Source organism: Phascolarctos cinereus, unplaced genomic scaffold (genome assembly GCF_003287225.1).
Source record: "Phascolarctos cinereus isolate Bilbo 61053 unplaced genomic scaffold, phaCin_HiC Scaffold_1;HRSCAF=81, whole genome shotgun sequence".
NCBI lineage: Eukaryota > Metazoa > Chordata > Mammalia > Diprotodontia > Phascolarctidae > Phascolarctos > Phascolarctos cinereus.
In genome coordinates, this window is record NW_027555514.1 from 285180054 (window position 1) to 285201826 (window position 21773).

General features: G+C 57.2%; 2 protein-coding genes across 4 annotated transcripts in view; one reads left to right on the plus strand and one right to left on the minus strand.

Moving 5' to 3' along the window:
• Positions 1–9631, plus strand: part of SREBF2 (sterol regulatory element binding transcription factor 2) — a 46402-nt gene extending 36771 nt beyond the window's left edge. For 2 of the 3 annotated variants that reach the window (XM_078147667.1, XM_078147669.1), the window contains exons 14-18: positions 989–1098; positions 2041–2173; positions 4876–5044; positions 6122–6307; positions 7107–9631. In XM_078147667.1, the coding sequence (XP_078003793.1) occupies positions 989–1098; positions 2041–2173; positions 4876–5044; positions 6122–6307; positions 7107–7568 (1060 nt within the window). In that variant the 3' untranslated portion in view covers positions 7569–9631. The remainder of the gene's footprint in view (positions 1–988; positions 1099–2040; positions 2174–4875; positions 5045–6121; positions 6308–7106) is intronic. The other variant, XM_020982752.2, reaches the window with a different exon arrangement.
• A 9218-nt stretch (positions 9632–18849) lies between these two features.
• SHISA8 (shisa family member 8) overlaps positions 18850–21773 on the minus strand; it is a 32904-nt gene continuing 29980 nt past the window's right edge. Inside the window, exons 3-4 of the mRNA XM_020982289.2 lie at positions 20357–20503; positions 18850–19895 (exon numbers count right to left, since the gene is read on the minus strand). Coding sequence (XP_020837948.1) covers positions 19480–19895; positions 20357–20503 — 563 coding nt within the window. The 3' untranslated portion in view covers positions 18850–19479. The remainder of the gene's footprint in view (positions 19896–20356; positions 20504–21773) is intronic.

Sequence of the window (21773 nt, forward strand, 5' to 3'; positions counted from 1 at the left end):
CCATCTCCAGCCTTGGGGCAGGCCCCTTTGGCAGCCAGGCATCCTACTAATGAGATCTAACCCGGTGGAGAGTCCACCTCCTGCGGGGCACAGTGCTTGCCCTCAGGTAGCCCATAGCCTCACTGGGGCAGTGACACACAGGCACAGCCACAGCTACTTCAGTGCCTCTGTCTCTTTCTGCATGGAAATCAAGGGAGCCTTCTTGGAGGAGGCAGCTGGGAGCTGGGCCTCAAAGAAAAGCTCCTATGATTTCATGTGCTGGTGGTGGGTTTGCTCCCCAGGCCCAGGGACCCTTGTGTGAGGAGTTATGGAAGGGGTGGGGGGAGCGGGGAGAGCTTCTGGGTCAGTTTGCCTGACACGGCAGCTTCCATTTTGACAGTATTTTGAGGTTTGCAAAGCAGTTTGACAATATGGTTATCCCACTGGATCCTGGGATGTAGGTAGTGTTAGTAACCCCTGTTTTACAGTTGAGGAAACCGAGGTAAACAGGTGAAGTGACTTGCCCAAGGTCACACAGCTAGGGAGTTTCTGGGGCCAGATTGGAACTCAGATCTTCCTGGTTTGAGGCCCCGGCGCTCTATCCACTGAGCCACTTAATATGTGGAGGGAGTGAAAATGAGTAGTGCATATTAAGCAGTGTGGGAGCAAGAGGGTTCGGGGAAGATCCTGGGCCTCAGTTTCCTCATGTGTAAAATGAAGGGTTGGACTCAGTGGCCCGGGAGGTCCCTGCCAGCCCTGCCGCTCTGATCCTGGGGAGGCTGGAAGGGTCACGTGCGGCCACGTTGTGGGCAGCCTTCTGTGGCTAGCCAGCCAGAGAACTTGGGCTCGGTTGGGCGGTGGCCCGCGGAGGTGTGCACACAGGTGGAGTGACCGGCACTGGGCCTGGGGGGATTTCAGCTGGCGGCAGAGAGTAAGGGGCTTAGGGAAGGTGGGCCCGGGTCAAGGGCCCCCACAGTCAGTGGCTCTTCCTTTGGTTTCTCATTGTCAGCGAGCTGTCCAGTGCCCTGGAGTATCTGAAGCTACTGAATTCCTTTGTGGATTCTGGGGGGGTTGTGGCCCCGCCTTTCACAAACAGCTCAGTGTTGAAGTCAGCACTCGGTGAGTCTCTTGGGGTGGGGGTGGGGGTGGTTTTCACCTTCTTGAGTCACTGAAGGGGAGGCCAGACACAGGGACACAGGGTCAGGGACAGGCTGGGGTCTCCAGACGTGCTGAGAAAGCCGAGCTCAGCTGCCATCCCCTGGGGTGAAACCCACAGGGTGAGCTGCGCCAGCACCCCTGCTGAAGGCCCCGGGTCGGGCCGAGCCTGGCAGGGAGGGCGTGTGGGACTGGGACTCCTGGGAGGGAGGCAGGTCTGGGCCTGGCATTCCGTGCCTTCAGGGGCTCCCAGCCAGTTGTCTGGTTTGTCTGCTGCCGTTCTGTTTAAGGGAGTGCTGGTCCCTTGGACAGTCAGTCTGGCGAGACCTACAGGCCCCTTGTCAAGAGTCCTGTTTTTGAATGTGTAAAATAAGAAGCGCAGGATTACCAGGGCACTGATCATGCTGAAAGAGTTATTGAGATTATCTTTGGAAATAAGCTCGTGGACTCCGTGCAAATCTGCCCACATTCACGGACCCCTGGTTAAGAAATCCCTGTTTTGGGGGATAGACTTTGAATAGTTTAAAATATATTAAGTATTCATATTGAAATAAATAAAATCATTTAAGTATGTTTTCAAGCTGTTTAAGTAGCTCGGAGTTTATTGGCTGCCTGCTTTCCCCAGCTCTTCCACACAGCCACACGGGCGTGCTTAAGGCCCCCTCCTCTCCTCAAGTTGCGGGCCTTCGGACGAGGCATTCGGGGAATGATGAGGTGTCCTCAGACACAAGCCCAGGCCGCTCTGTCCTGTAGGCCGGTGGCCGTTCTGAATGGGGTTCGTGGAATTACCACGGCCACCGCGTGGCCGCTCACGACGCTGCCGTCTCTCTTATCCATGCGAGGAGGTGACCCAGGCACGAATGTGCTGTGGTGACTGACCACCTGTCCTTACTGTTCCTCACGCAGGCCCAGATGTCATCTGCAGGTGGTGGACGTCCGCGGTCTGGATGACCATTGGCTGGCTCCAAGGGGACGATGCCGCCGTGCGGTCACGGTTCGCTGAGGTGGAACGGATCCCCAAGTCCCTGGAAATGGCTGAGTGCGTGACCCCTCTCCCTTCTTCAGTGTGTGGTCTGTGGCGTTGTTGGGAGTGGGGGATGGGAGGAAGGAAATGCTCACTCACCTGTGCTAGCTGGGACAGGAGGAGTCAGGGCAGGCTGCCGATGGGTGCCCAGAGGAAGTGCTAGGATGTTGGGGTGCTAAGACTCTTATTTTAAAAAAATAAACCCAATCTCCCAGGTGTAGCTGATAGAAGTGAAGGCACATAATGAGAGGGGCACAGCAGCTTGGCACAGCCCAGTAAGGAGAGGGCCCGGTCTGCCAGGGCTCAGAATGAGCTGAGGTTGGCCCTTCCCTGCCATTGGGACGGAGCTGAAGGTGGTGGCCAGGGGAGATAGAAGACGAGGCAAGGTCTGTGACCACCTCCTCCTTGGCAAAGCCCAAGATGCTTTGGCTCTGTGGGCAGCCCCAGCACCCTGGGAAGGACCAGCTTGAACCCTCTGCTATGATTGAGCTTCCTGACACTCTGAGTCATCCATCTGAGATATGGAGGACCCCAGGGTCAAGGCCGGCAAGCCTCAGAGTGGCTGGGCCATAGGAAGCCACATGACAGCAACATGGTCCCAGTCTGTCTTGGTAGAGAGAAAGGGCCTCCATCCAAGTGGCCAGGCTCTGGGTGTCGCCAGCAAAGTCAGAGCATCCATGCGGTGTCCAGCCAGCTCGAGCCACACCCAGCAAAGAAAGTTTCTGCTGAAAAGGACGGTAGGCAGGCTAAGAGTGGCGCTCTGGTATTGGGTTGGGGGCTTTAAGCGTCATAAGGAAAAGTGAGTCAGAGACTGGAGAGGATGGCGGTCGATGAGGAGCTTCAGCAAAGGAAAGGGTCTTTTGGGCATGGAGGACAGAATCAAGAGGGCTGGTGCCTCTCGGTCCCTGAGAGAGGAGACGAGGAAGAGGACACCCGGCGCTGGAGAAGGTGTGATTGAGCTGTGGCCTACGTGGCCTGTGTGGCCCCACTGCTGAGGCTCCTCTGTGACCCTGGGCCAGTGACGTCGTCACTCGGGATGGACGCGGCGTCTCGTCTGTAAAGTGCTGGGTGTAGACCAGGGCCCGGTGAATGCTCAGTGACTCGACATGATACCTCTGAGGTCCCTTCCGGCTCTGAGTCTGTGAAGAAGGGCAGCTTTTCTGATGCTCAGAACACAGAAAAGAATAAAGTCTGCAAACCAGAAATGGCCCGATGAGCTTGACTCTGGTTCCTGGAAAGAATCTCGACTGTCTAAGAGGGAGGCTGCTGAGCTGCTCGTCCCAGATGGGGGATGGGCCGTGGGTGGGGCCACAGCTCAGCCGGTGCCTTTGGGCCCCCGAGTTGTCAGGCTGGGTCAGTATTGGCCTTGTGTGGCCTCCACTGCTTCAGTGACCAGGAGCACATACCTGGCCAGCTGGATGAGGTGGGTGGAGCTGGACGGCTGTCAAACCTGGGAGGACATGGTGGCTTGGACTTTGGGCTGGACCGAATGAGGTTAAATGTAAGAGATGTAAATGTGAAGGCTTCCCTTGGAGTTCAGACTTCAGAAGTACAGGATGGGGCTAGCCAGCGGGCGACGTGAGAACCACCCAGGGCTGTTTGTGGTGGTTGTGAGTTGGTGTGGAGTCTCCAGCAGGCAGGAAGGCCCATGCCGTCTAAGGCTGTTTGGAGATGCTCTCGGAAGCCTCCAGGATGTCTGAAGTAGGGAAGGACCGCAACCATCCAGAGGCATCCTGAGGAGAGCGGCCCACCCCAGGCTGGTGCCACGTGAGCCCTGACTGAAGTGAAGACCTGAAGGGATGTGGTTGCTGTCCTTCAGACATGGTGAAGAGGACGTGGTCTTCTGCAAGCCTTGGCGGCCAGGCCAGAAGGGATGAGGGCTAGACGTTGAGCAGCGGTCTCGTCAGCTTCTGGTGGGCAGAGCGCTTGACCTACAAACCGTTCCAATATCACCAGCGTTCCAGAATGGGGCGGGCAGCCCCGGGAGGTGGCGCTGCTCTTACTTGGAGGACATCAGATCCAGGTTGGACGTCCGCTTGGGACAGAAGGAGGACGCTCGTTGTGTTCACACGGGGGCGACCAGATGTCTCTGAAGGTGCCATGATTCTGAGGCTGCAGCAGGTGATGGCGCCCCCCACTGTCCCTATGAGAAAGCCAAGCGCCTGTTGGTTAAATGACTGAGCTGGTGAGGCACAGGCAGTGAGATCCGTGGGGCAAAGCCCCAGCCTCTGGCCTGCTAGACCAGCACTTTCCCCTCGGAGCCCATGCTTATATTTTGGCAGCGTTGGGCTCAGCGTGGTAGAATTTCCTCCCAGCAGGGGCTGCCTCTGGAGGGAGGGAGCTCCTCGGACCGAAGCCCATAGAGACTCTGTGGTCTCAGTTTGGGGTGTCATGTGTTGGGGGGTGGTGTTTCAGTGCATCATCCCCTCCTGGCTTTGTGCTCCACGGCCCATCTCTTCTGGGTGGCTTGCAGAGATGGAGGCAGGGTCCTGGGTGTACCATCCACCTTTAGCGGTATACACTTGAGGGGTGGGGGCCAGTACCCACGATGCTCAGCTGAGGGCCGAGGGTGTTGGACCTGTGCCTGTCCTGTTGACTGGGTAGTGTTCGTCAGCGGCTCCTTTGTGGTTTGTCTTTGCTGGGAGGGGTGGGGGAGGGAGGTGAACCCCTGAGGAGGCTCAGAGGAAGCCCCCCTTTGTCTCCTGCCTCCCTCCCAGGAGCTCCCTGGTGAAGGCCGTCTTCTACGTCTGCCGGGCCATGCACGCCTCGCTCTCGGGGAAGGCCGAGGCGCAGCAGAGTTCCTTTGGTCACTGCGAGAGGGCCAGCGGCCACCTGTGGGGCAGCCTCAACGTCAGCAGCACGGCCTCCGATGCGGGACTCACCCACGTAAGGTTCCGGCGCTGCCAGCGGGAGGGAGGGCGAGGTGGGAAAGCTCCGGGAGAAGCCCGGCCTTGTGCCCCACCTCCTCCCCAGCATGGCCGGCCCCTCCCCCGCTCCTCAGTCCCAGCAGGGAGACTCGGGGGGCACGCTGGGCCCTGCCCGCCCGGGCAGAGTTCCCCTGCGAGCGGCTGTGGTGCATTGTAGTTGCATTGCACGTCGTGTCGGGGCCGTGCAATGTTCCCACAGTGCATCCCAGAGGCCCGCGCTGCTGCCGCCGCCGCCGCCGCCTCTGCCTCCACCGCCACCACCCCCGCTTCCTGTCCTGAGCTCTCACAGGCCAGCCCTGGTGAGGCGGTGTTTTGGGGGAGCTGGCAGAGGCCCAGAAGGGTTGGACCTGAGCCTGCTGCTGGGGCCAGGGGCCAAGCAAAGGGAAAACTTGAGAATGGGGCATGGTTCCATAGCAGAGTACCCACCTGGGTGAGGCATGACAGCCTCCCTCTGTAGGGACACCCCAAGATAGCCCAGAGCCAACCTGCCTGGCCTCCCATTACCACCCCCACACACACACACCAGGATATGGAGGCTGCCCCGTGCCGCACCTAGGGCTGCAGAGCCTCCATCTGCCGGACCTGGATGTGCCGGGTGCAGAACGGGGTGTCCTTGTGTGGGGAGAGGTCTGCACAGAAGCTGTTGGTCAGGTTGGCAAGTAGCAGCTGTGGCCATCTATCCACGAAGGAGGAAGAGGAGGAGGACGGCTGTAGAGCCCAGGCCCTGCTGCCTCCCGCCCTCCCTTCCCGGCTCACCGGCCAGTCCTCTGTCTATGCCAGCACCAGTCTGTTTGCTGCTGGTGCTGGCGTAGACTGGTTGGTTGTCTGGTCTGACCAGGCTCCCGTGGAGAGGAGCATCCCCAGGGCCAGGCCCCCTGCTGGAAGGAGCCCCCAAAACTCCTGGGCGGGCACGAGGGTGCTGCATGGTCGGCCTCTGTCCCCTCCCCTCCCAAGCTGCTTCCTGGGTTCTGGGGCACTTCAGTCTGGGCCGGGCTGCTCACCGCTTTTCCCACCTGTTTGCTCTGGCCCCCTGCAGGTGGTGCAGCTGCTGACCTGTGACCTGCTGCTGTCCCTCCGGACCACCCTGTGGCAGAAGCAGGCAGGCTCCAGCCCAGCCCTGGGAGAGACCTGCCATGCCTCAGCCCCCGAGCTCGCGGGCTTCCAGAGGGATCTGGGCAGCCTGCGCAGGCTGGCACACAGTTTCCGGCCGGCCTATCGAAAAGTAAGGACCAGGGGCCCTCCTCCCTTCCCCCGGGCCAAGTGGGCCCGAGTCTGGGGGTCTGGCGTGGCCACCTTAGGAGGGAAAGGGTGGCCTGGCAGATCATTACCGCAGTAGTGACCACGTGTTAAGAGGGTGCCCAGCACAGCATGAGCTCCCTGGGGTACAGGAGAAGGAAGGGCTGTAGTGCAGAGAACCAGCCCCAGCTGTGAATCCTCACTGTGCCACCTGCCAGCTGTGGGTCCAGGGCAAGCCACTTCACTGCATAGCCTCAGTTTCCCCATCTGTAAAACCAGTTTGGCGATGTCTGTGCCCCCTGTGAGGAAGCATCTGCAGACTGAGCACCAGTCTGAGCCCAGGAGCCCAGGCCTTTGCTCCGGGATCGTTGTATGGTCCTCATATGACTCGTAAACGTGGACTTGTAAATGCCAGCCCCTTCAGCCACATCAGTAATCGCACCCAAGCCATACACAGTGGGGCAGGCCGGCTCAGTGGGCATTCCCAGCAGAGCTCCGAGGGGGCAGAGCAGGAAAGGGAGCCCGGCAGGGCGTGGGCTTTGTGAGTGACCACGAGTCCCTGCGTTGGCACCCCCGGGGTCCTGGGAGGGCAGCAGGAAGGCCAGTACAGCTTTTCATTCGACAGATACTGTTCCCTCCCTTACTCTGGGCTCCCGTTGCTGAATGACCTTTGGCCTGCTCCACACAGGCCCCTTGGGGTGGGGTGGGGGAGATGCTGGAGAGTGAATTGGAAGGCCCTGGACATGTCCTTGCCCAGGCTTAGGTGTGCCCCCTCCTGCCCCCAGGTGTTCCTGCATGAGGCCACGGTGCGCCTGATGGCTGGCGCCAGCCCCACCCGCACCCACCAGCTGTTGGAGCACAGCCTGCGGCGCCGCACAGCCCGGACCACCAAGCACGGTGAGGCAGCCTCGGCCCTCCCAGCGTGGGGAAGGTCCCACCTGGGGGGAGGAGGGCAGCCCCTGGGAGTTCCTGGCAGGGAGGGATGGGTGTCAGATCCTGAGGCTGACCCAGGGTCCCTTCCCGCAGGAGAGGCGGATGCCCTGCCCGGGCAGCGGGAACGGGCCACGGCCATCCTGCTGGCCTGCCGCCACCTGCCTTTGTCCTTTCTGTCGTCCCCGGGCCAGCGGGCGGTGCTGCTGGCGGAAGCTGCCCGCACCCTTGAGAAAGTCGGAGACAAACGTTCCTGCAGCGACTGCCAGCAGATGCTCGTCAAGCTGAGCGGGGGTACTGCCATCGCGGCCTCCTAACCCAGCTCTGCCCCCCTCCCCCACTCAGACCCTCTCCTGTCCTGTCCTGAACCCCTGCTTACACCGTCTAGGCCAGGGGCTTGGGGCTCGTGGGCTGCTGGTCATTGCCACCTCCGCTGCCAGTCTTTGCCCAGCCATCCCTCCCCTGGGCTCCTTTGGTCTGGGACCACCCAGGAAACTTGGAGAGTTTCATCTTTCATTGAGGAAGGAGATTCTGGTGGTCTGGTGCCCAGGTGGGGGCCTGGAGGAGAGACCGGGGGGCAGCAGGCAAGCCGCAGGGCAAGGGGGTGCGCAGGCACAGGCAGCGGCCCTCCAGGCATCCCTCGGTCCATCCATGCCGGGCCAGGGCAGCTTTGGGCGCCTGTCAAAGTGCGTGTTTTGTAAACACGACGGTTTTTACTCTGGCTTTGTGTGTTTGGTTTGCTGAGCCGTTCGGGGTGCGGTAGCCCCCTCTTTCTCTCGCTCTGTCTCCTCTCCTGTCTCTGACGTAGCTGTTAGTTGTTTGTCCCGTATTAGAAGTGATAGCTGTGGGGGGTGAGTGTGGTAGTCCAGAGCCCAGCTCCTGGGGAGTCACAGAAGTGGGGGTGAGGGGGAAGGGGAGGCAGTCCTCAGGGCAAACATGAAATAAAATCGTCTTTTTTTAATTTTCTATAAAAAAAATGGTATCCTCCTTAATTGTCTTCCTCCTTCCCTCTCTGTCTCTTTCTTCTGGGCTCTCTCCACTTAGCAGGGCGATCAGGGTCCGAGTGGATGCTGAAGGGGGAGGGCACCTTGGAGCGTAGTAGGATGGCCCCGTGGCACCATCAGTGGAACCATCTGCACGGTGGGGCCGGGGGTCTCATTTCCACTCCTGGGGTGCCCTGGTCCTTATTCTGTTCTTAGCCCAAATTCTTCAGTGACTGTGACTGGGCCCTGGTGTGTGCCCAGCTGCCTCCCTGGGCCTGGGCCCCCCCGCCCCAGTCCTCTTGGCTCTAGAATGGGCCGGAAGGAGGCTGCTCTCAAAGCCCCTCCACCTTCCCCCCCACGCCCAGGAGGAGTGTGCCCAGCAGGGCCCACCTTTTGGGACAAAGATGCTATTTTCTTCCTCTCTCAGGTCAGGGCAGCGGCCCAGGGCTGGCTTTGTCCTTGTTGGGGAGGCCAGGGTTTGTGGACCCTCAGATGGAGCATCACAGACATGTCCAACAGGCACTAGTACCGGGCCATCTTCACCCACAGTCAGAGGGAACCTTTGGGTAGAAGGCCCTTCTGGGCTAGGTTTGTCCCTGTCATGCTGGAAGGTCTGGCTGTTCTGTGGCTTGGGAGGCCTTGTCTCCTGGCTGCTGGCAGTGACCAAAGGCCCTTGAGAACCACAAACCTGTAGCTTTGGTTTCACCATGGACCAGACACCTTCCCTGGAGCCTTGGTTACCTGGGGGTCAGTCAGCAGCCACTTCCTAGAGGCCATTGGGTGTCCTCGGGCTTAAGGGAGGGAAGGAGGTCTGGGCAATAGTGCCCAACCCCACCTCCTGGGAACATCTGGAGACAGGACTGGGGCTCAGGGAAGATTGGATTGGGCCAGCCCCTTAAATGAAGGTGGTGGGGTCTGGCCCTTCCAGCATGGAGGGGACAGTCTCGTGTGGGACCCTTGGCCTTCATTGCCCTTGATACTTTGGTGGAGGGTCCAAGCAGAGCCTGCCTGCTACTCGGTAGGCAGAGATAGAGGAAATGGAACCTTGTACTGTCCAAGGGGCCGTCCAGGCCACTGGATGTCCTTGCTGATTTTTCTTTCTCCTGTCTCAGGCTTCTCCCCAGCCCACTGACCACGTGGAGGGTCTGTGGACCCGTTTGTATTCTGTGTTATTTATGGGTTCAGCGCCAGTCCCATTGTTTGTTTTATGTATATACATATGTGCCTTGTTTGGGGTGGGGGTGGGGGGGCAGGTTTGTGTGTTGGGACTGGGGGGCTGTTTAGCCCCCCCAAGGAAGGCTGGGGGCTCAGCTCCCCAGAGGGACCTTTTTTATGTTCAGTCATGCACCTTGTCTGGGGTAGTCAATAAACACAGCTTGGTCTCACTGGTCGCTCCATGTGGGGGTGTCTGTGTGCGTATGTGTGTGTTCATTCTGTGCCTTCTCTATACCGGCCGAGTCCTGCTTTCCCTGAGGACCCTAGATCTGGGGCCAGGAGGCCTCGAGATTGCCTGGTCTAGCCTCTCGTTCCAGGATGTCGAGTGACTGCCGAGGTCACACAGCAGGCGTCCCAGCCGCTGGTCCCGGGCCCGTGGCCGGGTCCCAGCAGGGGCCCTAAGTTCTCTCTGTGTCTGACCCAAACCTTCCTGCTGCGGTTTGAACCCGTTTCCTCTTTTAGTTGGAAGCCCCAGCCCAGGAAAGTTCTCGCCCTTTGGCCTTTTCTGTGCTGCGGCTCCCTGGCCTGAGAGGGAGGCTGAGGACCTGTCTGCTTCCTGTGACCCGACTCTGGTTTGGGCCAGGCCTTGTCCTGTCCTGTCCTTTGTCTTCTCCCTCCTCCCCACGTCAGGTTTGAATTGGCTGGTCGAGGCGGGGTTCCCAGCTGACCGGACCTGGACGTTTTGATGAGGAGGGGGCCCTGTGGCGAGGGCTCTGAAGACAGGAGTTAATTGGGTTGAGTGCCTCGAGAGAGAATGTGGGGGGCATGGGCAGGCATCCCCGGGATCCCTCTCTCCAAGTCAGGTGACTAGCTCAGCTCCAAAGAGAGCCTCTGTCCTGGACCTAGTGTTTGCCAGGGCATCCCAGGCAGAGAGCTTGAAGGGACTGCTGAGCCCAGGGGCCCAGCCCCCTCGTTTTACGGAAGAGAGAACTGAGGCCCAGCGTCTGGATTTGAACTCGAGTCCTCCCGACTCACAAACCAGGAGGAAGCAGTGACACTGGGAATATGACACGATTGAGGTTAGCCAGCAAGTGTCAGTGTCCTGTTACGTCACTGTGCTAGGTCTGTCAAGTGATGCGGAAACAGGCTTTTGTTACTCATTTTTATTAATCTATTTTTAGTTTTCAACAAGCCCTTCCCTAAGTTCTTGAGTTTTAAATTTTCTCCTCCTCGCTCCTCATTCCTGCGGCGCAGTCTGGTACAGGCTCTACATATACATTCTTGTTAAACGTGTCTTCCCATGAGTCATGTTGTAAGAAAGAATTAGAACCAACAGGAGGCACCGCCAGAAAGAGGAAACAAAACACAACAGAAAAAGAACAGCAAATAGAATGCTTTGATCTGCGTTCGGACTCCATAGTTCTTCCTCTAGATGTGGTGCGCATTTTCCATCATGAGTCTTTTAGAAAAAACAAAATTTTTAAAAATCCACGTTCAAGCTTACATTCTACTGGAGGTTTGCTGTAGGTCTGAAGGAAGCCAAGGCTTCTAAGGCAGCAGGGAAGGCATTATTCCTTCCATGGAGGAGGGCAGAACAGCAGGGGCAGAGGCCTGGAGGCCTGGGTGGCCAGCCCATGTAGCTAGAAGAGAGGAGATGGTACTAAATATGGAATGCGTCTGGGAGGATGGGCTGGAGCCAGAAGACGGTGGAGGCCTTCAGACACCGCTCTGGGGAGCTGGATTGTTACCTGAGGGGCTTGTTAGGAGCCGCTGAAGATTCATGGGCAGGGAAGTGGCCCAAACATATGCTCGAGTTTGTGACAAATACTGAATGTAAGATCTTCGAGGCAGGGACCATCTTCATCCTTAGTACTGTTCAATACTTGGCGCTGTGTCTGGCATGTGGTAAGTAGGGGCTTTCGTAAATGCTTACCAGTGGGGGCAGCGAGGTGGCACAGGGGATAGAGGACTGGCCCTGGAGTCAGGAGGACCCGAGTTCAAATCTGGCCTCAGACGCAAAGCACTAGCTGTGTGACCCTGGGCAAGTCACTTACCCCCCATTGCCTCCAAGATTAAAAAAAAAAAAGGACTTAAAAAAATGCTCACCATACCATTGTAGATAGGAAAGGGAGATGGATGGTTGGACTTAGTTTCCACCCTAGGCTCCTGGAGGGCCAATTTCAAAAGAGGTCAGAGAATGGACTGGGTGCGCTCCCTTGGCCTGAGACTAGCAAAACCCTTGGTGATGCAAATGATTTAGATGAGAAAAAAGAGTGTGGGGAGGGGAGGATTCTAAAGAAGCTGGTATATTTGGCTGGATTGGAACTCTGACCTCAGATTCTAGAAGGCTATGGCAAAGGAGGTGGAAACCCAGCAGGGCCCTTTGAGAGGCCCTCCCAAGCCCCACTGGGGAAGGGACCTTGACCAGCTAGCACCTGCCCCAAGGACTTTTGGTTAAGATTTTTTTTTTTAAAGCATCACTCAAAGGATTTGCCTATTTAACCTGGAAAAGGGAAGAGATGAAGGAGATAGAGGTTGATGTTTAAAATTTGAAGGGTTGGCAAGTAGGAGAGATGGTCATCTTGATACTACCCTCTGCCATCCCCCCAAAACCGCGCTGTACTGGAATAACAGGTGGACGTTTCAAAGGCCAGAATAAAGAAAACCTTCCTGAAGACTGAAACTGTCCACACTACAATGGGTCGTTTCAGTGGATAGCTGAGTCGCAGGACCGGGTTAGGTGAAAGCTAGATGACGGCTTGCAGAACAGCAGTCAACCATTGTGCACCCGGGAGATGGTCTAGGAGTCCCAAGTGCTCCCCGAAGTTGGAGTCCTGTATGTCTAACCGCCTGTTGAGCAGCCCCCAAAGCTGAAAAGAGGGCAGGGGGGCGGGGGGAGAAAAGACTCCCTGGGAGCAGAGGCACGGCTTTGTCCAAGTGTCTGGAAGGCTGCCTTCTAATTCCGAGACTCTAGCTTCACCAGCTGTTCCCTGCCCCCCCCAACTTTCCTGGCCTCTTTTCCAACTTCCACCTTTCTTTTAATGGAGCCAGCAGGCTCCCGCAGGCCCAAACCACCTGAATCACGCCTACAATCACGGATTTGGGAGGAAGTCTGGCCCAACCCCTTCATTTTACAGATAAGAACATCGAGTCCCAGAGAGGGTGAGTGGTTTTTCGACGGTCACCCAGGTGGCCGAGTTGGTATTTGAACCTGCGTCCCCTGCCTCCAAATGCGGCATTCCCTCCACACATTAGCGGGCAGGGACCGTGTTTTGCCTCTTTTTGTATTCCCGGTGTTTAGCACAGAGTCTGGCACATGGGAGGCACTTAATTAGTGCCATCTTCCGTCCTCCCCAGCACGAATTGGATTTCAGGGGAGCAGAGCGGCGGACCTTGTGAGCCTCACTCTCTCTTCCATGGTGGTGACAACGGCCTCCTCATTGCCTCCCCTGCTTCCAGCCTCTCCCCTCTCCAGTACATCCCTCTCATGGTTGCCAAAATCATCTTCCTAAATCACAACCTCCAGGGACTTCCTCTTGCCTGGAGGATAAAATGCGAATTTCATGAGCTAGTGTTTTCTTTGTTAATGTTACTCTACTCCTCTTCCTGTCCTTCCAGCTAAGTAGGACTATTAGCTGTTCCCCGGTGTTGATCTGGCCCCTCTCACCTGCTAGCATGGCCCCCGTGCCCTCTGTCCCCAGAATAGGGAGAGGGGCACTCTTTCCTCACCTTTGCCTGTTGAAACCAGGATTCAAAATTAGACGGCCCGCAGAGACCACCTGGTCCAGCTTGCTCAAGGGCACACAGATAGTAGGTGTCAGAAGTGGGATTCGAACCCAGGCCCTCCAGTGCCAAGTCGTCATTCCATGGTTGGCATCCCAGCTCAGGGGCCACTTCTCCATTCTTCTGTATTGTGTATTAGGCAGGTCTATGTTAGTGAGCAGCTAGGCACCCATAGTGCACAGATTGCTGGCCTGGCGTCAGGAAGACTCATCTTCCTGCGTTCAAATCTAGCCCCCAGACACTTCCTAGCTGTGTGACCCTGGGCAAGTCACTTCACCCCATCTGCCTCAGTTTCCTCATCTGTGAAATGAGCTGGAGAAGGAAATGGCAAACCATTGTGGTATCTCTGCCAAGACAACCCCACTTTGGCTCACAAAAAGTCAGAAATGACTAGAAAAACAACTGACCTTTCTCCTTACTAGATTGCAAGCTTCAGGAGGGCTGGGAGCCTGTTTTCTGTAAACTTTGTACCTCTCCCCAAAGCCTATAATGTAGGTGCTTGATAAGAGTTCACTGAAAGGAACAGGAAGGTGTCATGATTTTGAGCTAGCCTCTGACCTGTCTTCCAGTGCTTAAGGTTCCATGGATTGGTGTGGCACAGTGGAGAAAGCCTTGGACTTGGAGGAGCTGAATTCAGATCTCTCCTCTGGTACTCACTTATCTGTGTGACCCCCAAGAAGTCATTATGCCTTCTGAGGCCTCAGTTTCGTCATCTGTAAAAATGACCCAAAGTCTTATTTTGCAGAGAAGAGAGGTGAGGGCGTTTCCCTCCCATTTCCCTCCCAGTGGGCTCTCATGCCCACACAGTCTTGCCCGGGTCTTGGGCTCCATCATGTGCAAAAGCATCTTAACTTGAAGGGGTGAGGTATGATGGGGCTGAGTAGACTCTTCCTCCATTCTCTGGAATCTACAGCCCCTGTCGCCCAGGCTCTTCCTAGACTGGAAATCCCTTGAGAGAGGGGTGCTTGTGGGTGGGGAGGGCAGGGTCCTGCAGGGTTCTGCAGGGAGCCGGTGATTAATAAATGTTCTATTGACTCCTGAAGCCTACCTGAGCTGACATGTCCAGCGCCAGCCTAACTCTGGTGTATTGATATAAGTGACCACCAGAGGTCAGCAGATCCCCAACTATCCGGAGACACATTAAAGTCCCCATCCAGTCCCTGAACCTTCTGGCGAATGTTTCAGATCCCAGCCCACCTTCAGGGCCTGTGGTCATCCAAGAATCATTTCTGTGCTTTCATTAAGTCATAGAACACAGGACTAGAAGACACCTTAGAATTCAGACTGTCAGAGCTGGGAAGGGGCTTAGAACAGGGAAGGTCAGTGCTGGGAGAGGCCTTAGAACAAGGGATGCCAGGGCTGGGAGAGGCCTTAGAACGGGGGATGTCAGGGCTGGGAGGGAGCTTAGAACAATGGATGTCAGGGCTGGGAGGGAGCTTAGAAGAGGGGATGTCATGGTTGGGAGGGAGCTTAGAACAGAATGTCAAGGCTTTGGGGGAACTTAGAACAGAAGATGTCAAGGCTGGGGAGGAGCTTAGAACAGAATGTCAAGGCTTGGGGGGAGCTTAGAACAGAGGATGTCAGGGCTGGGAGAGCTTAGAACAGAGAATGTGAGGGCTGGGGGGGAGCTTAGAACAGAGGATGTCAGGGCTGGGGGGAAGCTTAGCACAGAGGATGTCAGGGCTGGGGGGGAGCTTAGCACAGAGGATGTCAGGGCTGGGGGGGAGCTTGGCACAGAGGATGTCAGGGCTGGGGGGGAGCTTGGCACAGAGGATGTCAGGGCTGGGGGGGGAGCTTCATGGTCCTCCAGTTCAGGCCCATCTTGTAGAGAGGAAGAAGCCAGATCCAAAGAGGAGGGTGGCTTCCCCAATGCATTAATGACAGAGCTAGAATTTTGTCTCCTGAATCTACTCTAGAGGACCACAGCCCTAGAGGTAAAAGGGACCTTCGAGGCATCTAACTTAGCTCTGTCTTACAGGTGAGGAAACTGAGGTCAGGGAGAGTCTATCTTACAACATCAGAGGTGAATTTGAACCTGAGTCCTCCACCTCTAGAGCCCAGCTTGTGCCTCTGTCCCACCTCAGTTTCCCCATCTATAAAGCAAAGTGGTTGGATTAGATAATATCTAAGTTCTGTCCTGGCTCCAATGCTCCATGAGTCTACGTGGGTGAAAGTGGGGATATGTATGTGCTGGGGTGGCTGGCCATTGCCTTCTGTCTCAGAGCACATAGAACCCGTGATGTGGCCATGGAGTCCAGCCTCCAAGACAGGAACTGGCCTGTATTTCATCCCTATCTCTCTCAGAACCTGAGTTGGGACCCTGCACGCAGCAGGTGCTTAATAAATGCTGAATCCTGAAATCTGCCCGTAACTTCCCCCCTTGACTTGTGGTTCTGCAGCGGGCCAGGGCCCAGGCCAATCCCTCTTCCACTGAAGGCCCTTCCAGTGCTTGATGACAGCTCTCCTGCTCCCAAGAGTCCTCCCTGCTGAACCGCCCTGCCCTTCTCCTGGCTGACTGTGGGGCACGGTTCCGGGCCCTTCCCCGTCCTTGTCATTTTCCCCTGGACCGGGGCCAGCTCGCCAAGTTCTTTCCTGCCCAGCCGCCATCACCGTCACCCATGCTGGGCTCCTGCGTCAGGAGGGTGACGAGGGGTAGGCGGGGGGCCCTGGGGGTGGGCGACACGCTCATTATTCTTGCTGGAGCAGCTCCTTGTCCTTGGCGTGTGGATGAGTCAGCCTGCCCGCCCCCAGCTCTCCAGAGCTAAACCCCAGCTGCTAGGGGTGGGGGAAGCTGAGGCAGCAGGGGGTCCGGGCCCTGAGGTCAGCCTGGGGTCCCATGAGGCCAACCTGGGAAGCTCCCTACAGCTCAGAGAAGCAGCCTGGTACTGCCCTGTCTGCCTCTCTCTAATTCCTCAGACCCTGGGCCTGCCCATGACCTTTCCCTCCGCTGCAGGCCACCTGCCACCCCCTCCCCCCTTGGGGGTAACCAGTAGTCTGTCACATGCTTGAATTTCCCCCATTAACCATTCATGAAGGCAGAGCACAGATTGGGAGGCAGGAGACAGTATTCTCGGCCCCTGTTAACCTACCTCAGTATCTGTGATTCCTTCAACAGGTTCCCACAAAACCTGGCTTTCAGAGCCCTTCCCAGCATGGTCAGTGCCCCACAATAGAAAATTAGCTCAACATCACCCTTTAAATGTGTCTCCCAGCCAGCTATCACATCATCCCAGGAGTAGATGGCCCATGACCTTCCAGAGCAGGCAAGACCCTTCTCTGGCTGTTGCTGCCTTCTCTTTGAAAGAAGGGAGCTTGGCAAGATTCCCTCAGCTTCCTCCTGGTTCCAAGGTCAGAGCTGAAAGCTCTGACATTTGGTGTTCTAAGGGCCCTCCCAGCATTCTATGTTCTAAAGCCCCTCCCAGCCCTGACATTCCCTGTTCTCAGGCCCCTCCCAGCTCTGACATTCCCTGTTCTAAAGCCCCTCCCAGCCCTGACATTCCCTATTCTAAGGCCTCCTCCCTGGTCTGACATTCCCTGTTCTAGAGGCCCCCTCCCAGCTCTGACATTCCCTGTTCTAAGGCCCTTCCCAGCCCTGACATTCCCTGTTCTGAGGCCTCCTCCCTGGTCTGACATTCCCTGTTCTAGAGGCCCTCCAAGCACTAAAATTCCACGTTCTCAGAGTCTTTGTTGTTCTAATATTCCCCTCATTTAAGGTTCTCCTCAGCTCCAACATTTCTATGTTCTAAGGTCCCTCCCAGCTCTGACACTGTATGTTCTTTAGGCCCTCCCAGCACTGACATTCTATGTTCTCGATCCAACATTTAATGTTCTAAGGCTTCTCCCTGTTCTGACAGTCTATGTTCTAGGTCTCTCCCAGTTCTCTGGGAGACCCCAACCCCATGATCCAGGCTGTACTTCTTGGGCATGTTGGGGGGGCTGGGTATCCTCTTGGCAAATTGTCTGGAATCCTGCCTTGTCCCTGTCTCGGCACACTCGGGCACATGCACATGAGCTCAGATGTGTGTTTCCTTCCGTTTTGCTACTTTCCTGGGGTTCAGGGAGGCCACTCCCACCCCTCCATCCCCCTCCCACTCTTTCCTTGGATGGGAAGGGGAGAGGCCCCACAGTTGCTCGGGCGCTGCCTGCTCCTGTGGGCACCAGCTGTCAGCCAAGCAGATGGACCCGGTGGCTGCAGGGCCTCGTTGGCCTGGAGCCCAAGAGGGGCTGGGGCCCCGTGCCAAACCGTCCTGCTGCCAAGAGAACACGGAAAGAGGTAAGCAATGGAGAGGGAGGTAACCTTCCTCAGGGCTGCGGGGAGGAGGAGGCCTCAGGGGCCATGCAGGCAATGGTGCTAAGATGACAGCAGCCTCGTTACTTGCCTGGCATTCCAGGCCTTCTAAACTAGCCCTAGGCAGACCGGGTCACTCACTGTCCCTCCCGTCCAAACACCTTTTGGTGTTCTTATCTGTCCTTCAAGAACGCTGAAACATCACCTCCTCTAGGGAGTCGGCCCTGATCTTTCTCTGGTGGAATGGATCTTTGCCTTGTTTGAGCCCTCACCACCCTCACTGCCCCCACAGCTCCTCAGCCCTGCTCTGATCACAGACTGCTCCCACAACACTTTTCAGGGGTGACTCTTGTCTCTTCAATAAAACTATAAGCTCCCTGAGGGCACGGACCTTGATGACTTCACCTCAGTGCCCCACAGTAGGCCTAAAGGGGTATCAGGTTAGTGATTGAGGGGGAGAAACTGGCAGGGTGGGGCAGAATGGAGATAGAGAGAAAAAGAGAGGGAGAGGGAGAGAGAGAGAGAGGGAGAGAGACAGAGAGACAGAGAGACAGAGAGATAGAGAGGAAAAGAGAGACAGAGAGAGAGAGAGACAGAGACAGAGAGAGACAGAGACAGAGAGACAGAGAGAGAGACAGAGAGGAAGAGAGAGAGACAGAGAGGAAGAGAGAGAGGAAAAGAGAGACAGAGACAGAGAGAGACAGAGACAGAGAGAGAGAGAGGAAGAGAGAGAGAAGAGAGAGGGAGAGAGAGAGAGGAGAGAGAGAGACAGAGACAGAGAGAGGAAAAGAGAGAAAGAGAGAGAGACAGAGAAAGAGAGACAGAGAGAGGAAGAGAGAGAGAGAAGAGAGAGGGAGAGAGAGACAGAGGAGAGAGAGGAGAGGGAGAGAAGAGAGGGAGAGAGAGAAAGAGAGAGACAGAGAGAGACAGAGACAGAGAGACAGAGACAGAGAGGAAGAGAGAGAGAAGAGAGAGAGAGAGAGAGAGAGAAGAGAGACAGAGACAGAGAGAGAGAGAGACAGAGAGACAGAGACAGAGAGAGAGAGAGAGAGAGAGAGAGAGAGAGAGAGAGAGAGAGAGAGAGAGAGAGAGAGAGAGTCAGACTCAAGGTCACATGGAAAGGAGCAGAATGAGGATTCGAACGCAGGCTTTTCTTCTCTGTGTAGTTACTGGGGGAAGGCAGGCTGGTGCTTTGGCCCCGGGGGCTGCAGCACCCTCTCTCCTTTCTCTGGGTGAGCCCCTGGCCTTGGCCCAGCCCACCATTGCCATCATGAAGTACGGGGCTAGGCCAGGGGCAGGGCTGTTCTCTGCAGGGAGATTCCCATCTGGGGGAAACTTGGAAGGAAAACTCTAAGACAATCATAATAAGCTAAGAGCCTGTCTCCTCTCCTGGGGAAGCCATGTTTATTGAGGGGGGGAGGCTGGATTTATTTACAAAGGACCCCAGATAGATGCAGCTTCCTGCTCTCCACCGCCCCCTTTCCTCCATCTTCTTGCCCCCAGCCCCATTCTTCCTCCCCACTCCTGCCCTTAGGCCCAAGGTCGAGAGGGCCTTTGGACAGAAGGGACCTGTGAGCCAGGCAGGCTCCAAATCCCACCGAGGGCAGCAGTCTTTGATACTGAAGTAGAGAAACAGGCCAGAGCTCGGTGACCCCCCAGCCAACCAGGGAGTGTCTGGCCTTGGGCTGGGGGAGGGGACATGCCCTGGGGATGGCTCAGAGACAGAAGGCAGCCAGGCAGCTCTAGGGAACGTTCCCTGGACCAGCCCCTCATTCTCCAGGGGAAGGACCCAGGCCCGGAGGGGAATGATCTTGCCCAGGGTCCTATAGACAAGAAGCTGCGGTCAGGCCTAGAATCCAGTTCCCTAGACTCCAGATCTGTGACAGTGCAGGGACCCAGACGGGCCCTAAGGGCTGAGGACGTCAGGTCGGTCACTCCCGGGAGATCCGGGCCTGGGCTCTCCAGCCACCAGCCCTGCTTCTGCAGGCCCCTCACCAGGAGGAGCTGGAGTGGGAGGCCTCACACTGTGACCTCAGCCTTGCTATTGGTGGTCAGATGGCGGGGCCCCCCAGTAGGCTGGTGACTGAAGACCTCACTCAGCTGCTCTGAACTGAACTGACGCTTGGGCACATGGCCTGGAGCCCGCCGTGGAGCTGGGGAGGGCTGGGTCCGGGACCCACGGGGGGTCCTAGGAGGCACCCGAGAAGTGGCCCAGCCTGGGCAGCTGGGGGGCCCTGGGCTCGGCCCCAAGGCAGATGGCCGAGTACCACTTCTTAGCCCTTTGGCCCTGGGACCTGGCGTGGCCCAGGGGCAGCCGTCCAGCAGCAGGGGCAGATCCTTGTGGTGCCTGGGGACCCGGGGTGGGAGGGACACGGTGCTGGGCACAGGCACATCCACCAACGGGAAGCGTTTGTAGAATTCTCCAGAGGTACTTTCTGTAGGAGTGGGGGTGGGGGAAAGAAATCTAGGTCAGGGGGCAGTGAGCAACCTAGGGTAGGAGGGTGAAGGAGGGTGAAGCTAGGTCTGGCTGGGCCTTGTGGATGGAGGTGAGGAGGGGATAGACACAGGACTGGTAAGTGAGGAAGGCTGAGCCAAATGCATTTGAAGAATTAACTTAGGAACCTGCAGTGCCCATAGGCAGAGGGTCTGGCCTGGGCAGAGAATGAGAAAATTGTTGGGAAGGCGAAGGTAGCCCAGAAAGGGGTGGTTAGGACAGAGCTCTAGAACCCCAGGTTAGGGTAACCAAGACGTTGCTTCGTTGGGGCAGGGAACTTGAGAATCCTGAGTCAGGTTATCTAAGACTCTGCTCGGCCAGGACGGAGGTCCTCATTACCTTGTGGGATGGGAAGGGGGCAGGCCAGGGGTCAGCTCTCCTGGCAGGGGCAGGGCCACTCACCGGCGGCCTTCGGGGTGGCGTGCTTGATGTAGTCGGGCTGCAGGGCCACGCTGCTGCCCGGGTGCAGCCGGGGTCCGTGGGAAGGGCCAAGCCCCAGGGAGGGCGGCATGGGAGTCCCCAGAGAGGCGTGGTTCAAGTGCTTTTTGTCTGCAGAGGGCAGAAGAGGAAAGGGGGGGGGTGAATGGGTTGGCATGGGGCTCTTTCCCTTCCCAGCCTCTTCCCTCAGGCAGGTCCTGGTCCTCATCACATTTCTCGGCGGGCCCTCACCCCCAGGGGTACAAGTGGGTCAGTCAGTTAGCATTTCTTACGGGCAATCGTGTATGAGTCACTGTGCCGAGGATGCAAAGACAGATAACAAGATGGTTCCTGCCCCCAAGGAGCTCACATTCTAATGGGGGAGTAGTCAAACAGCTTTATATGCAAGACAGAGAGAGCGGGGGAAGGCAATCTCAGAGGAAAGACGTTAGGGGATGGGGAAGGGGAGAGCAGAGGAAACGATTTGGAAAGGCCTCTTGGGGAAGGTGGGGGCTGCTGAGTCTCGAAGGAGACTGTGGAAGCCAGGAGTGGAGAGGACAAGAGCGACCCAGGCTTGGGCAGGAGTGGAGCGAGAGCGTCCCAGCTTGGGGGGCAGCCGGGATCAGAGAGGACAAGAGCGACCCAGGTTTGTGGGGCAGCCGGGATCAGAGAGGACAAGAGCGACCCAGGCTTGGGGGGCAGCCGGGGAGAATGCCCTGAGCCAGGAGATGGAGGGTCTTGTCGGCAGGACAGCCAGGAGGTCAGGGGCACCTGGCTGAAGAGTAAGTGTAGGGGAGTGAGTTGTAACAAGACTGGGAAGGGAGGAAGGGTTTTGAACCACAAACGGCATTTTGGAGGCCACAAGGAGCCCCTGGACTTTATTGAGTAGGGCTGGTGATGTGGTCAGACCCGGGCTGCGGGAAAATCGCTTGGGCTGGGTGGGGGAGAGAGTTGAGGCCGGCAGGTCCCCCAGCAGCTCTTGCAATGGTCCAGGCCGTGAGGTGATGGGCCTGCCGCAGGGTGAGGGCTGTGTCGAGGGAGAGGAGGGAGCATCTGTGGAGAGATTCTGAGAAGGTCCAATCGACAGGCCTTGGGGTGACTCCTCGGCTGTGAGCCTGGGGGACTGGAGGAGGCAGTGCCCTCGACAGTAATAGGGAAGGGAGGAGAGGGGGAGGGTCTAAAGAGAAAGAGTGTGCTTTGGACAGCCTGCATTTCAGCTGCCCCTGGGTCTTCCCATTCGAGATTTCATTAGGCAGCCGGAGGGGTGAGCCCGGAGGTCAGCAGAGATTAGGTCAATACATCGACAGGTGAAAGGGGCGTCAGAGGCCAGCTGACTCAACCTGCTCGTTTTCCAGTCGAGGAAACTGAGGCCCAGAGTGACTTGCCCAAGTGGATCTGACAC